Genomic DNA, 17,669 nt, shown 5'->3' on the forward strand with positions numbered 1-17,669 from the left:
TTCTGCAGGCCCAAATCTCTGGATCCCCAGGGCCGAGGAAAAGAAAAAAAGCCAGTCTTCCAGTCTCTTTTTAGCAGGACACTCAACTTCACATTTTCAGGCTCAAGACGTCAGAGCAGCAGCAGCAGCTCCGGCATTTTTGGGCAGAGCACCTCCTGCTCCCGACCGCCTTTCTCCAGTCTGGCTTGTCAATTCCACCAGGGGCAGCCGGCGCTCAGCTTTCAAGGGTCGTGACTTCCCTAGACCTCCCTCCCGCCTTCTCCCGAAGGAAGTGACTTCATCCCCCAGTCGGAAGACGCAGTCGGGCAGGAAGGGCGCAGCAAGAATGAGTGTGCGTGGGGAACCTTGGGGAGATTCCGGTGGGGAACCTTGGGGAGAGGAAGGCTGATCGGCCGGCCGATTGGAACGGCAACACGAGATTGACTGGCGTTGCCTTCCCGATCGACCGGTCGATCGCGATCGACGTGTTGGGCACCCCTGCATTAGAGCATATTTCAAACCCCCTAGAAAAGTGGGCTTCATTTTTCAACGCAGGTTATCAATGCCCGAAAAAGGGGGACAAAGTTGGGAGATGTCACCATGGCAACGGCCTACGTTTCAACTTACAATTATGTCACTTTTCACACTGTTTTTCCCTGTTTATTTTTACTCAAGCTTTGGGTACAATTATAGTGTTCTTAATTAATGATTATTCCTAACTAGAAATTGAGGTGATAATTTTGTTGCATGCAGATCACAAATTACAACTTGTTTTCTTTTTCAGATCCACATTATTATTAATTCAGTTTAAAATGGATGCCAACGAATCGACTAATAATAATCCTTTTCTGCCAGACTGTGCCATTGGGCAAAAATTGTTGTCAAAGTGTCATGACGGCACATTTTATTCTAAAAAATGTGGGCTCATTTTTTTTACATAATTTGTCAACCGATGAAAAATTGCTTATCACTCGGCGCTCTGAAGTTGAACTGATGGATAAAGACCAAATCTGCCTCCACCACAAAGCAAAGTATCTCGACAAATACAAATTAAAGCAAACATCGTGTTGTAATCCATTTGAAAAGAAAAATCACATTGTTCAAAGTGGATTGTTAAAAGTCGATCTTGCCATGTCTAATGATTTTAGAAAAGTGGCAAAAATAAATATCAAGCCAGGTCAGAAACTTTGCAGTAGGTGCAAAGCCCAATACGTTTCAATGAGTGAAGCTACTGCAGCATCTTCATCTTCAGACGATTTTGATATCAGCATCTCTGATGCAGTTGATCAAAGCTTGACTGCTTTAGGAACCTCTCCATTGAAAATTCGAAGGTTAGCTAGTAGAGATAAAGCCGGCTATGTGATACGAAAAATTGAACGTTTGCAGAATGTGATAGCCAAGAAGATTACATATGCTGCTGGAGTTTCAGCTGAAGAAGTTGGGCCGTCTCGTCAGTCTGTAGAATGCAAGTTATGTGAAGATTACACCGACCTCATTGAAGAAATGAAAACAAAAATTGCAATATCCAACAGGTCAATGAAAGTTCAATTATTGACGATGGCCCCAAAAAGTTGGTCAATAAAGGAAACAGCAATGAAGTTTGGTGTTTCAGAGCACATGGTCAGAACAGCCCAAAAAGTAAAGAAAGAGAAAGGCATTTGTTCTATACCTGATGCAAAAATTGGCAAGTCCCTTCCAAAAGAAATTGCAAATAGAGTTCAAGATTTTTACGAAGACGATGAATTTAGCAGAATATGTCCTGGCAAAAAAGATTGCATTTCAGTCCGCCTCAATGGTTTAAAAGTACAAAAGCGGCTGCTGTTGTGTAATTTAAAAGAGCTGTACGTTGCGTACTGTAACAAATACGGAACTGAAATTGTTTTTTCCAAATTCTGTGAGCTCAGGCCAAAGTGGTGTGTAACCGTTGGTGCATTGAAGAAAGTGGCTCAAAAATTTAACAGAATGTTATAAAGATTGCTGGCAGTTAAAATCAAAGTGGACTTCACTTCGGCTTGGGAACCATATAAGATACCCAATTTAGGCTTGGGAACCTAGGATAAGACACCCTAACCTTTGTCCTGCTAAGTAGCCTTAACGAACTGCCGGCGATCGTCAGGGGGTGGGTGGGGGGGATAGGCGGCCGCTATACCTATCGCGGCAGGGAGATCCCTTGCCGCTATAAGTAACTGCCACGTCTACACTAACCTGGTTCTGGAATTGGTGTCCGGAATTGAACTCCCCTATTTCCACTTTGGAAATCCTTTCTGCTATATCTTCATTAACTAATAACAAAGCCCCAGGGCCAAATGGGATTACTAATGAATTTTTCAAAAAATTCAATGCATTAATAGCTCCTCATCTTCTAAAATACTATAACTTCATTCACTATAGTCTTGAAAAACTATAATTTTGCAGAAGCCACTTATTATTTTCTCAAAACCTGACAGGAACCCCATTTTATTAAAAACTGTAGGCCTTTATCTCTTCTCAATCTAGACTACAAGATCATGGTGAAAATTTTATCATTCAGGCTAAATAAGGTAACAAACTCATTAATTCACCAAGATCAGATAGGCTTTATCAGAAATAGACACATTGAAGATAACTTAAGGCTTTTACATCATATCAATGCTCACACCAAGGACATCTCAGAGTTCATGGTAGGTTTGACCATTGATGCCGAAAAGGCTTTTGGCCGCATCGAGTGGCCATTCCTACTATGGGTTCTACATTGGTATAACCTTGGTGAATGCTTTATAAAATGGATCAAAACCCTATTCTGGCAATTCTATTCAAGGATTTTAATTAACAATTCTCTCAAAAAAATTTTCCCTTTGTAGAAGCACCCGACAAGGATGTCCCCCTATTACCCCCTATTATTTAACCTTGCATTAGAGCCCCTCATTTCTTCAATATATAATTGTCCACTAATTAAACGTATTATCCCAGGACAAGCAGGCATGATATTCTCACATGTGGGTGACGTCATCTACGGAGCCCCAGCGCGGACAGCTTTTCAAGCAAACTTGATTGAAGTTTCAAGTTTGCTACACTGCACCACGCATGTGCATGCCTTCTTGCCCACTAGAGGGCGCATCCCCACCTCGTGGTCCTCAGTTCATTCTCTTCCGCGGAGCCAGAAGTAGAGGTCTGAGCGGGGATCCCGCGGGTCCCGCGGGTTCCCCCCCTGGCCCACGGGACTCCCACGGGGACGCCCACGGGACTCCCACGGGGATGCCCCCTGGCCCACGGGACTCCCACGGGGATGAAAACAGCCTACCTAAATTCTGGCGATGCAGGCGTGCAGCTTACAAATCCGGCGTCGCGGCAGGAAATAGCCATGCTGAGCAGTGAGCTCAGCACGTACACAGATGAAAGCCTTGCTTGCTGATTGGTCCGCGATGCCGGACTTGTAAGCTGCACGCCTGAAAAAGAAATCATCCTGGCCGGGGTCGGTGTCATGCTCCGGAGCTTCTACAGCCTTCCTATCTCCCTCTCCCTTCTACCTGCTTCCGGCCACACCCCCTGCTCCGCGGCTCTCTTCGGCAACTCAGCAGCAGCGATCGACACAAGCTTCTGATGTCGGGGCCTACCCTCTGCAAGTCCCGCTTGTTTCAACTTCCTTTTTCCACAAAGACGGGACTCGTAGAGGGAAGGCCTCGATGTCGGCAGCTTGTCTTGATCACCGCTGCTGACGAGTTGCTGAAGAGAGCCGCGGAGCAGGGGGGTGTTGCCAGGTGCAGGTAGAAGGGAGAGGGCCAGATGCAGGACTCGTGGGTGAGGGAGGAGAAGAGAGAGAGAAAGAGAGAGGGGAGGGAAACAAAAGGAAATATTTCATACTGGGCTGGGCCGGAGTGGAGGGAGGGTGGAAAGATTCTGGCTACCGGGTGCAGTAACAAAGGAAAAGGGGGGAAAGCTGAAAATGGAGATAGTGACACAAAGAAGAGAAAGAGTAAGCAGGACCTACTGAATAAGGATAGAGATACAGAGGGGACATGAAGAGGAGGTGAAATAGGGACATAGAAGTAATGCTGAAAAAGTGGGGGGGGGGGAGATAAAGACATTGAAAGGGCAAATGGTGAACATGGGGTAAAGACAAGGACAGAGACAAATGAAGATTCTGAAAAAGTGGTGAGATAGGGATATAGGTGAGATGGACACAAAGAAGGGTGATGCTGGAAAATAGGTGGAATGGTAATTCTGACAAACACAGAAGGGAAATGCTGGATCAAGGAGAGATGGGGCTCAGGCTGGATGGAATGAGGAGAAATGCCTTGTTGGCCCGGAACTTCCTCTCCTACGTCAGAATTGACATCAGGGAGCGGAATGTGGCAGCAAACCGAGTGGCTTGGGGGAGGGCACGGAGAAAGAAAGAAAGGGGGCAGACAGGGAGACAGAAAGAAGGGGGAACAGGGAGACAGAAAGAAAAAGTTGGGGGAGAGAATGAGGTCTGGAGGAGAGGAAACATACAGGAGGCTGAAAGAAAGGAAGAAAGATTGGATGCACAGTCAGAAGAAGAAAGTGCAACCAGAGACTCATGAAATCACCAAACAGCAAAGGTAGGAAAAATAATTTTATTTTCAATTTAGTGATCAAAATGTGTCTGTTTTGAGAATTTATATCTGCTGTCTATATTTTGCACTATGGCTCCCTTTTACTAAACCGCAATATCGTTTTTTAGCGCAGGAAGCCTATGAGCATTGAGAGCAGCGCGAGGCATTCAGCGTAACTCCCTGTGCTAAAACCTACTATTGTGGTTTAGTAAAAAGGGAGGGGGTGTATTTGTCTATTTTTGTATTTTGTTACCGAGGTGACATTGCATAGAGTCATCTGCCGTGACCTCTTTGAAAAAACCCGGAATATGAATAATTAACATTTTCTCTGCCTTTCATTGTGCTTTGTGTTTTTTTTAAATTTTATTGTTGGTAGATCATTTTGACTTAGTCTTTATAAAGTAGCTCGCAAGCCCATAAAGTGTGGGCACCCCTGCTCTTACTCTGGGGCACCAGACCTCCCTCACGGCACACACACGGCAAATGGAAGAAAGAGGAGAATTTTTGGTCGTAGGGAGGAAGGTACAGAATGTGATAGGGAAGAAAAAGATGAGAGTGAGAAATGTGGCAAGGGAACAATGGGACAGATTGAAAGGAATGCAAGAGGGAGGAATATTGGACAGTGGTGAAGGGAATGGAGGGAGAGATGTGGCATAGTGTTGGAGAGGGGTGATAGAAGGAGAAATGTTGGGCATGGGGCTGGTGGGCAGGCATGAAAGATGAGAAAGAGATAAATGCTGGACCATGGTAGGGGAAATCAATGGACAGCAACAGAAGAATTTAGAGAAGATGGGAAAGCGGAAAAAAGAAACTGGGACCAACTTTATGGAAAAATAAGTCTCCAGACAACGAAGGTAAAAAATGGAATTTATTGACTAAAATATGTTAGCTTTGGGAAATGTATATGGCAGATGTCTTTGTTTTGTGTTCAAAAGAAAAGGAAATGCATTTCTGGTTTTATTTCTACAGTGTTGAAGTACTTGTTGACCCTTGCTGTGACTGGTGGGGATCCCCAAGCACCGCCAGCAGAGGACCTCCTCTAGAGATGGCCAGAACTCCCCTCCACCAAACGCAGCAGTCGCTGGCAGCATCCATGAGCCACTGAGGTGCCAGCATCTGTGACTCAGGGACGCTACTGCTGCCTGCTAAGCTTGGCAAAAGGGACCCCCGGCCAACTGCAAAGGAAGTCCTCAGCTGACAGTTTGTGGGTTCTCATCAGCTGAGTATTTATATTTTATATTTACATTAGAGGTTCTGGTAGAAACCCATTTACAAAGTATGTATTCTTCCCAATTAATATTTCCAAATTAATAAAGTCTCTTTGCTTATTTGTAAATGGGTCTCTACCAGAGCCTTTAATTCAGTAGCATAATTAAATAAAATAACTATTTCTGAAGTTTATAGGGAAGGATGGTGATGGAGGGGATTCCTCGCGGGGATGGGTGGGGACGGAGGGGATTTCTCGCGGGGACGGAGGGGATTCCTCGCGGGGATGGGTGGGGACGGAGGGATTCCTCACGGGGACGGGTGGGATTTTGGCGGGGACGGGTGGGATTTCTGTCCCCGCGCAACTCTCTAGCCAGAAGCCCTGTGGAAATTGTGCTCTTAGTATTTGCCTTCTGTCACCGCGGCTGTGTCCTTTTTCGACTCGGTCGCTGTGTTTTTCTTTGTTGTTCTTTTATTTCCTTTAGTTTTCGTCAAAAAAAAACTTTTCCGTTCGGCTCCGGGGGCTCCCGGTAGCCGCAGCCGCGGGACCTCGCTTGTTCCCGGCCGGTTTTTGGGCCCATGTCCCGTCCTGTGACGGGCTTTAAAAAGTGCACCCGGTGCGATCGGCTCCTTTCGATCACCGATCCTCACCGGTGGTGCTTGCGTTGCCTGGGCCCGGAGCACCCAACTGACGCCTGTTCCCGGTGCTCTACTTTCCAGCAGAGAGCTCTCCGGCGCCGTCGGGCTCGGATGGCGGAGCTCTTTGCCGTTGACCCCGCGGCGGGGAAGGCCTAGACGTCGGCCTCGGCTTCGGCCCCGGCCTTGACCTCGTCCTCGACTCCTTCGTCCTCGCCCCGGGAGCCCGCGGCGTCAAAGCTGGTGTCTTCGACCCCGAAGTTGGCAAAGGGTAAGTCCTCACTTCCTTCTTCAGTTTCAGCCTCGAAGAAGCCATCCTCGAGTTCCACGTATTTCCTCTAAGTCAAGACAAATAAAGCTTGCTGCCTTTACTGATGACATTCTCCTTTTCATTCGAGACGCACATCAGTCTGTACCAGCCCTCATCGAAATTATCACAACATATTCATTTCTTTCTAGATATTCTGTCAGTTGGGAGAAATCAGAAATTTTCCCACTAAATGATCTCATTACCCTATCTGAATTATCTCACTTTCAATTCAAATGGTTATCTGCTTCTGCTGCTATTAAATATTTAAGTATTATGATTCATAAAGTTTTTTCACATGTTATGGAATTAAATATTTCAAGAATAAAATATCTAGTTCAACAGACAATGGTCTCCCCTCTACTTATCATGGTGGGGAAGAATTGCGCCCATAAAAATGACTTGCGCACCTCAAATTACATATATACTTTCTATGCTACCCTCCCTCTATAATAAATCGTTATCACTGGATCACCAAAAAACTCACAGAATTCATTTGGAATAATAAAAAACTGCGTATTTCTCTCAGAAAACAGAGCTTCCATGGTTAATGGAGGCATGAATCTCCCAGATTTTCACTTGTATCACATAGCGTTACTTGCCAAATATGGAGCACATTGGTTTCAAAGCCTACCCCATTAGAGTCTCCTACTTGGCTAGAACTTGAATCACGGTTGTGTTCTCCATACCCCTTACTAGCTCTATGTACTATGAATATTCCCAAGTTGTTTAAAAAATTTGCACTGCCGAATTCAACACAGCAGGCTTTACTCTAAGTGGATGAATCAGCTAACATCTCTGTTTAGTAGCTCTTATGTCAATTTGGAATAATCCAAAAATCAATCATAAAAGTAGATCCTTTTTCTGGAAGAAAAGGCAAAAGGCCAGAATTTGGTATATACATCAATTATTTTGCAAAGATTCTGAAGTCTTTCTCATCATTGAGTAAACAATTCCCGCTGATTCAACGTTATGTACAATGGCTATTACTGATTTCTTTTTTTAAAAAAAATATTGCTTTGCAATTTGATTCTGACAACACATTGGACACTGTTCAACACTGGAGTGATTTAGCTATTGCCTAGGGAAAAGCTGTTTCCGTTATCTACCGGATCTTGCGAGATCACATTATACTTTTTCACCTGATTCCATAATCAATGGTCAAATTGGCAACACCTATCTCGGACATAGATTGGCGATTTATTTTGGTTTAAGACTAATTGCCCGTTTCTTCAAGAATTTCTCAATCATTATATTTCCTTATGTTTCAAGCTATTTGGACTCCCTTCTGTATGTGAGGCTAAATTGAGACCGGATCCTATATGTTAGCATTGCCATAAAGAAGATGTAATTCTAATATGCTTTTTCACTGTAGTTCTATCCAACTCTTCTGGTCCCGTATTTGGAGCATCATCAAATATCGCCAATTTGCACATCTCAGATCATCTCTGATATGATAATTCTGCGATCGCAACTTCCCTGCTTTGTCAACTCTGACTGTCCTCCAAAGTTGATTGACTCTTTGTAACCGCCATTCTATGTAACCGCCAATCTATGTATCTTGAAGAACTAGAAATCAGCCTCTTCGCTGGACTACACTTTTTTTAAAAAAATTTATAAGGTTTTCAATTATATATTCAAGATGAACTTGTACAGAAAGTATTCATGACAAGAAATATACAATTATATCCATCAAAACCAAAATAAGCAATATTTAACATAAATCTTCTCAAGCCTTTAAATGGATCCAAAATGTAGTTAGAGAGTTTTAATAAGAAAAAGAAATACAGTGGTACCTTGGATTAAGAGCATAATCCGTTCCAGGAGCATGTTCGTAATCCAAAATGCTCGTATATCAAAGCAAGTTTCCCCATAGGAAGTAAGGGAAACTTGCTTTGATATGTTCCCCCCCCCACGAGGCCAGCAGCGCTGCTCCCCCCCACGAGAACCGGCATTGCTTCCCCCGAAGGCCCCCCCGCGAACCGGCACCCTCCCCCCCCGCGATCCGGCACACACCCCCCCCCCCCCGCCGCGACCTGAGGTCCCCCCAACCCACCCGAACCATCTTCTTACTTTTCTGTAGCCTCCGCACCGGCATCAGCATGTCCTGTGCATGCCGGTGCCTGAAGATCTGCTTCCTGTGCCGGGCCTGAGAGTTCACATTCAACGTGAGAGTTCACGTTCGACGTGAACTCTCAGGCCCAGCACAGGAAGCAGATCTTCAGGCACCGGCACCACGCACAGGACATGCTGGTCGCTGCGAAGGCTACAGAAAAGTAAGAAGAGGGTTCAGGTGGGTTGGGGGGGACCTCAGGTCGTGGCGGGGGGGGGTGCCCGATGGCGGCGGGGGGGTTGCCGGATCACGGGGGGGAGTGTGCCGGTTCGCAGGGGGGGCGCTTGCAAATCGAAGCGCGCTCGGTTTCCGAGGCGCCGATTTTGCGAATGTTTTGCTCGTCTTGCAAAACACTCGCAAACCGGTGCACTCGTAAACCGAGGTACCACTGTATTCCTTTGAGTAATCATTTAGCTGTCAGAGTAAGGGCATCTATATTCCATTAAGCACTCTCCTCCAGACGGGATAGAGACAGGAATGTCGTCAGTTGGAGAGGATCAAAAAAAACAAACTTCTGAGTTGTATAATGAATTATACACTTACAAAGATGACTAAGAAAAAAGGTGGCCCCTAAAGCCAAAACACCAGGTTTTAACAACAAAAATTCTCTTCTATGCTTTTGTGTATCCCTTGCTAAATTTTGAAATATTTGTGTCTTATAACCTAGGAATTCTTTTACTTGTTTTTATAGAACATTCTCATAAGCCAACTCTTATCAGGAGTAAGTGCTACAGTCAGTAATAAAGTGGCTGGGACAGACATTTTTCTATCAGATGTTTCCAATAAAGTTGATATTCATAGGTTCTTGGTTTGCTCCATGTTGATTGTCCTGTGTCTTATTTGGAAGATAGTAAACTCGTGTAAATGATGGTAATGAAACCAAAGGAATTTCCAAAAGATAGTGTTTCAACATTTCTCTAGGAGTTGTCATAGCAACCCTAGGGAAATTAATCAATCTTAGATTATTGTTCCTGGAAAAGTTCTCCAATGATTCAAGTTTCCTTCTTAAACTCATATTATCCTTAATTATCTTGTAGTTTTTTTGATATTCCTGTGTCTTCTTGTTTTAAATTTCTAATGTCATCATCATGCTTCTTAATGTTCCCTTCTAATTGTTGGGACCGAGTTAAAATTCTTGTTCAGGTTAGTAATCAGGTCCCACAGGGATTCTAAAGTGACTTCATGGGGTTTTTGAGGTAAAGAAAATTGTACGTTCAGTTCAATCTGCTCACCTACTGGTATCTCTCCCTGTCTCTGCTCCAGCTGGGAAGGTTTTGTTCCCGTTGTGTGATTCCCCACTTTCCATGTTCGGGCTCCCTTGAAAAAGTTGGGAACCTGAACTCCTGCTCTCCATCTCCCAGAAGCACCCCCTCCCACGGAGAGCTAGTGGTGTAAGGATGTGGAGGAGGTGCTCTTGCTGCACTACAATTTTTGGTGGAATTCTGTTTGCCTCTATAAAAAAATATGCAATTGAAAAACATAACAGCTCCTGCGTCTAAATCCTTAAAATATTCACCCTGGTTTTTTCTTGACCACTTTGGTACAGCAAAATCACAGCTGCATTAAGATCATCTAAGCAAATTTTTATTTTTCTATCTTCAACCTTTTCTTATTCCTCATTATTTTTGCCCTTATACTCTTGTTTTAACTGTGATTTGTTGTATACAATATTATTGGAGAGCTAGACTTTTTTTGTTTAGATTTCATATGTTCATCTTGAAAGTTTTATGTCATTTCATGTTAAATTTTGAACTAAAAAGAAAATACATGCTTTTTTGTTAGTCATGTCTGTGTGAAGAAATGGAAACCAGAGGGGACTGAGCTGAGGGTCCAATGGATATTGTTTGGTATTTTATAGGTTGCCAGTGCTGGAAGTGATCTTGTCTTATTCATAATGCCATCTTGGGGAGGGGGAAGAGAGGCAAGTTTCTGCTGCTGGAAGAATTGAGGAATCTTGTTTCCTAAAATGTAGGATTGTTACATAAGAAATACTTAGTTCTGGCCAGTAATTAACCTATCTTTTTCTAAAGATATGAATGTGACGATTTAAATCTTGTAATTAGATAAATTGAAGTTGGAAAAAAAACCTATTTATCAGTTCAATATCAATCTATGATGCTATTCTGCTTTCTGGTCTGAAAGTGCTCTTAATGATGCTTGCCATTCTGCTATAATCAGTGCATTCTGAACGTGAAGTTAAAACTGCTGTTGGTTTTAGGTAGATGGTATGTTTAGTGACTTAATATTTATTGCAAGCACCATTAATCATGGAGAAAAAAAATCACATTGTGTAGGCAGGTACTAGAAATGATGGTTGTCTGGCAGATTGGGGCCAGAGAGAGAGGCAAGATACCAGTTGGGGGACAAGAATGGAAGAGTGAGATGGAGCAGATTGGGCTTCAGGAGGAAAGCACAAGTTGTTGGCCAGAGAACTATAATTCAGAGGGATTATAAGTATGAAGAAAAGTGAAAACTGCCCCCTGCCTTTTTTTTCCTTCTAGACTTGTAAGATTTGTGTGTCAAAATAAGTGTTGCAAGTGTTGGAATAGATTCTAAGGTTGGATTGCCATGTGGGGCTTTTCATTCCTTGGTTCACTACAACTTAAATGTTGAGGCAGTGATCATTGCTCAGAGAAGGGGGTAGGAAAAGGTATGGTCACTAAAGCTGGATATTGAGCCCATGCTACATCAACTATTTATTAATTAAAAAATTTATTATTTACAACCATGCAACAATTCTGAGCTAGTTACAATCCAACATACATAATTAAAACAAAGGGCTCCTTTTACTAAGGTGCACTAGGGTCTTTAGCGCATGCAGGAAATTACCGTGCACTACACTTCTAGAACTAACACCAGCTCAATGCTGGCGTTAAAGGTCTAGCACGCGCCGTAATGTAGCGCGCGCTATTCCGCACGTTAAAGCCCTAACGCGGCTTAGTAAAAGGAGCTCAAAGTCACAAACTACAAAAGACATAAAAAACAAACTGTGGAAAGGTGGGCCTGCTGAAATAGGGGAGGGATTGAGACTTGTATACCACTTTTTTGTAGTTTTAGAACTGCACTCAAAGCGGTTTACATACTGGTACTTCAAGCATTTTTCCTATGTGTCGTGGTAGACTGACTTTCTAATGTACAGTGGAAGATTAAGTGTCTTGCCCAGGGTCACAGAGAGCAGTACGGGGTTTGAACCCACAACCACATTTCTCATTAGCATTCACACATTTGGGCACTCACTTGACAGCTTCTACATATCCAGCTGCTTGTGTATTTATACACCCAACACATTCCCTGGATATCTGTAGTGTGTCTGCAATTGTTGTTGGGCTGAACTTTTTAGCACCCCCCTCTTACCTTTTAGCGCTTCTATAGAGTAGTATTACTCTTAGTTACCCTAGGAACTTCCATTTGCTGATGCTGCAGTTCACTACTCCATTTTTTTTTTTTTTGTTCTATCCTAACTGCGACACTGGGGTAATGGAAGGAAAAATTTGTTTCTTATCTGATTAATTTTATTTCCTTTAGTCATGCCAGACCAGAAACCCTCCCCTAGCTTGTTGTTCTTAAGTGTTTTCGTCTTACAGGTGATAAGCTTCTGCTTTTCATTTCCTTACACAGATGCCTCACATATCCTGTTAGTGAAATACCTGTATGTCAGTTAAGCTTCATGCTATAATGTTAGTAGTATAATTTTGGCATGTTGGCTTTCATCTTTTCCAATTGTCAGCTATATTTGTTATGGGCACCATTGCTTGGCTATTTGAAATGCTGAACATTCCAGGCTGCATGATACCCTTAAAGGGCAAAGCTCTTATGACTACTTTTTCTCTGTCTCCATGTGCTGGTAAAGCTTTGCGACTACTTTCTCTCTGTCTCCATGTGCTGGTAGATGGTCATAACACATTCATTCTGGACTGGTCTCTGGTATGACTAAAGGAAAGAAAATTATCAGGTAAGAAACATTAATTTTTCTTTCCTCAAGGCTTTTATGTTAGGATTGGCAGGAGAGGTATTTAGATAACAGGCCCAGTAGTTGAAAAGTAAGGTCAGCACTTGACACTTTTACCATCTGTATCCTATGAATGGCAGACACATCAGGATCAAGTATGCATATTTTATTATTTTCATATCCTATTTTGAGTGTGGATTTTTACTATGCATTTTAGTGAGGGTGGGGAAGACATCTTAAGGTTGAAACTAGCAAGTGAAATGTTAGCAATATTTGTTCATGTTACTGATATAGCTGTAACAGTCGCATTCATTAATAATAAAACTCGTCAGGCTGTTGGCATGATGTATTATTCCGAGACTGCATCATATACCGCTCATATGTAATTAGCATGGGAGCAAATTGCCAGTTCCCTGTTTGTAATACCACTGTTTGTTATGGAGTATGGCATTGCACAAAGTGGCAGGTGTGGCTCTAGCTGGTTTATTGGGCAGACTAGACTCTGCAAGCTTTTGTCTCCTGTGTGTTATACTACTGAGAATCCTGCAACTTGCTGAATTTAAGATAATGCATTATTTTTCCCTCCTGAAGTCTGACCTGTTCTTACCTTCCTCCCTCTTAACTTTAGTGACAAGGGTGAGATCTGTCTATATAGCCCATTTGAATATATCCTGAGAGTGAACAGAGCCATCATTAGATCCATTAAACACATGACCATATTGCCTTGTTCATTGTTTCCTGCTATTCACTGAAACAAGGTTAAACCAAGAAGAAGAGGCCTTCCTTATTGTATAACCGTCCTACCCACTAGTCACTGAGGATGAGGATGGAATTAGAAATGGCTCTTTTTTATATTTTCTCTGAAGAATAGCCATTTTAACTAGCAGAAATGTATAATTATGCTACCTGTCAAATGGCATTGCTGAATTGAAATGGCACATTAAATTTATGGAACAAAAGAACAGCGGGAATGACCACACAAGCGGCCCAGGATAACTGCTGCAAATCCTTTATTGGGTTCCAAGCAAAGGTAAAAAATGAACAAGCAACGGACCTAACACGGGCCATGTTTTGGCTACAGTCCTTCCTCAGGAATCCTATTGTGTGACAAATATTTACAGATATAAATATGTAGATAAAAGTAAATGTATGTGATATGGAAACCGCATAGTTGTATGCGGTATATAAATTTTTAAATAAATATAATGCACTGGCAGAACTGTAACCAGTAAAACAGAAGTGGCAGAAGCAACAACTGTTCTGCCACTACAGTTTTATTGGTTAAGGTTTCACTAGTACATTATATTTTGATCTGCGTAGTCTGTCAAAAATAGTTATGAGGTGCACTGTGTATGTGACCAATTTATGCAAACCACCCTGATAGTTTTTTCTCCTGGGTGGGTATATCAAGTACAAAATTTGAAATTACGGTAAATCCCAACATTCTTTTGTTCCTTATGGTTTTTCTGTGGGAGTGTGTTGGTCATTTTAGTTTCCATTGAACATTAGTATGTGTGCCCTATTTATTCTTGTTTTGGGTGACTGCCACTAGTACAACATACTAATACTGACAGGCAGAATAATATAAACTACCAAAGCAGAAAAATAAACCTAAATCAGTGCATTAGGGTTTTAAAAAGTATGCTAATACCTATATCAATGCGTTTTTAAAGTATTTTTTAGTTAAAAATCCTGATGCAGTTGGGAGGGCAGGGGCTGCCTTTTGTTTTCTTGCACTTAATTGAAACTTAGATCTGTCTCAGTAGGCAGCAAGTTAAAGTTAAGACTAGTGGTAGCTTTCAAAGAATAGACTTTCATTTTTTGGAGTATATTTTCAAACTAAATTCTTGCTTCATCTATTTGCTTTTGGTTAAACAATTATACATCATCTTGTTAGGTTTCTCTGCATACTGTATCTCATTTAATGCATCTTTCTTCTCTTTGAAGGGAACACTGCATTGCATGACTGTGCTGAATCTGGAAGCCTGGATATCATGAAGATGCTGCTTAATTATGGTGCCAAAATGGAAAGAGATGGCTATGGCATGACTCCACTTCTTTCAGCCAGTGTGACTGGCCACACAAATATTGTGGACTTCCTGACCCAGCACCCGCAGACAAGCAAGACGGAGCGCATTAATGCTTTGGAACTCTTGGGAGCAACTTTTGTAGACAAAAAGCGAGACCTCCTTGGAGCTTTGACATATTGGAAAAGAGCTATGGATATGCGGTACAGTGATAGGACTAATGTCATCAACAAGCCTGTGTCTCAGTCATTAATAATGGCTTATGATTATGCCAAGGAAGTAAACAGTACAGAAGAACTGGACAACCTCATTGCAGATCCTGATGAGATGAGAATGCAAGCCCTGTTGATCAGAGAGCGTATCCTTGGTCCTTCCCATCCAGATACATCATACTATATCAGATATAGGGGTGCTGTTTATGCTGACTCTGGGAACTTCAAGAGATGCATCAACCTATGGAAGTATGCTTTAGATATGCAACAGAACAACTTGGATCCTCTAAGTCCAATGACTGCCAGCAGTTTGCTCTCCTTTGCTGAGCTGTTTTCCTTCATGCTGCAAGATAGAGCAAAGGGTCTTCTTGGCACTACAGTTACATTTGATGACCTCATGGGAATATTGTGCAAAAGTGTCTTCGAAATAGATCGGGCTGTCAAACAAATCACATGCTCACCTGACCAAATACAGTTGAACAAAGCACTCTCCATCATTTTGCATCTAGTTTGTTTGCTGGAGAAAGTGCCATGTAGTCCAGAGCAAGACCATCTAAAAAAGCAGACAATCTATAAGTTTCTTAAACTGCATCCCAGAGGAAAGAACAACTTCAGCCCTCTTCATCTTGCAGTGGACAAAAATACTACATGTGTTGGTCGCTACCCTGTTTGCAAATTCCCATCTGTGCAAGTAACTGCTATCCTGGTAGAGTGTGGGGCAGATGTCAATACCAGAGACTCTGACAATAATAGTCCCTTGCACATTGCTGCACTTAACAACCATCCAGACATTATGAATCTGCTTATCAAGTCAGGTTCTCATTTTGACTCCAAAAATTCTCATAAACAAACTCCTATTGATTTGCTGGATGAGAAGGAGATGGCAAAAAACTTGATCCAGCCTATCAATCATACAACTCTGCAATGTCTAGCTGCTCGTGTCATTGTGGAACACAATCTTCATTACAAAAAACAAATCCCTGAGAAGATGGAGAGCTTTGTCTTGCTTCACAGATGATGGTGGACTCTTGAAGCATAAGTTGGACAGTGGCTGTTCATTACTCAAGCACTATTTTTGGTGACACACCAGCGATCATTCAGCTTGAAAATACACCATGCTTCAACATGGCTCCAGCATTCTTCACGTTCAGGGCTTGCAGCATTGGTTGCACAGTATTTTAATGAGTATGCCATATCATATCTTGTTTTGTGGATTACTTAGAAGTGTAATGCCATATACAGACTCCTAAAAATGTCTGCCAAAGGCCTGTGTACGCTGGGTGTGTGGGCTGCTTTTGTTTGGGGGGGAGTGGGAGTATGGTGGCTATGTTAATTCCTCCTTCTTTCAACATTCAGCAGGTTTGTTTTTTTAAAATCTCCTCAGTCTGGATGCTGCACCAGATAAATTGTTTTTCTGTTAGCTTTGCATCCCAGCTTCAATTATAATGTGGACTATTGCTAGCTCTATGGACATGTAAATGTTTGCAGTTAACCATAAGTGCTTTATTTTCTCTATGCACTGGCTTAAACATGACTGTTGTGTGTCAGCATATTTCTATGCAGCAGTTGGGCAAATTAGATTGGAACTGTTTTTTAGATGTTGGAGCTTTCATTTACTGAACAAGTCATAGCATGACAATTCCAGAGACATTTTTGTCTAATAGCTATTCTATTTCTTTTTAAAGCTGCATTGCTTTTGTTTACTCCTCCTGGCATTGTGTGCTAAATCTAGGGTTTCTGTCTTACAAATTCTGCCTACCATTGGTCAGTCCTTCAAGTGCAGCATAAAGGGGAAAATAGAAAACAACTTTTCCTGTTGCCCCAGCCTTTGCAGTACTTTGTGCTGTGTATGGGTTAGATATGGAGATCAAATCCTGATGTGTGTATGCAATTTAGGTGGGAAAACCTTTGCAAAGAGTTTATGCAGAATGAGACAAGCTACCATTCTAATTACATAGGCACACCCTAAGGGAAGGCTGTGCTATGTGATGCTTTGCTGACTTTAAATCTGAGCTGAAGTATGATACCCCATTTTCTAGAAAGCGTTTGTCCTGGCACCAAATGTTCAGTCATCTGTGCCCTTCTAGTTGAAAATGATTTGTATTTTTTTTTTTTTCAAGTATTGCTTTAAAAAGAAACAAAAAACCCACAAGAACTTGTGCTCATAATCTGCTGATTTTAAAGACAACCGTTTAAAAAAAATATACTATGTTCAAATAACTTTGCTATAATGGCAGAAAGGGCTCTTTAGGTTCCATATTGGGGGGACGGAAATTACAAATAACATTCAGGTTACTATAATTCAGCACTTTATTGTTGATTGAGAATACAATTTATTATGGCATATTAGCCTAACAAAATGTCTTAAAATGTTCTCAATAAAAAGTTACACTTGGCTTATGACTGATTCTCGTTTGTGAGATCAGGTTGACATTATGCTGCATGTCCTAGCTTATTCCAGAGACTAGTTTTTTTTTTAGGTTCGCCAATGTATCCCATCACTGTCTTAGTCTGGACTTTCTTCTACAAATTTTAGTTTAATCAGCTGAAGCACTGCAAAATATACTAATTGAATGTGAAACTTTTTTTTAAGAAACTTTGGTAATGGAGAAGTGTCTTCTAATTTGACTTCACAAAGTAGCAATATATTTGGAAAGAAAGTAAAGTGCAGTATTGAAATCTTGGCA

At 42.0% G+C, this 17,669-nt stretch overlaps 1 protein-coding gene across 3 annotated transcripts in view; it reads left to right on the top strand.

Annotated features, from left to right (window-relative positions):
* The window catches only part of FEM1C (fem-1 homolog C), a 31,533-nt gene extending 14,151 nt beyond the window's left edge, over positions 1–17,382 (top strand). For all 3 annotated transcript variants that reach the window (XM_033929073.1, XM_033929072.1, XM_033929071.1), the window contains one exon: positions 14,691–17,382. In XM_033929073.1, the coding sequence (XP_033784964.1) occupies positions 14,691–16,000 (1,310 nt within the window). In that variant the 3' untranslated portion in view covers positions 16,001–17,382. The remainder of the gene's footprint in view (positions 1–14,690) is intronic.
* The last annotated feature ends 287 nt before the right edge of the window (positions 17,383–17,669 follow it).

The sequence above is a fragment of the Geotrypetes seraphini genome, chromosome 1 (assembly GCF_902459505.1).
Source record: "Geotrypetes seraphini chromosome 1, aGeoSer1.1, whole genome shotgun sequence".
NCBI lineage: Eukaryota > Metazoa > Chordata > Amphibia > Gymnophiona > Dermophiidae > Geotrypetes > Geotrypetes seraphini.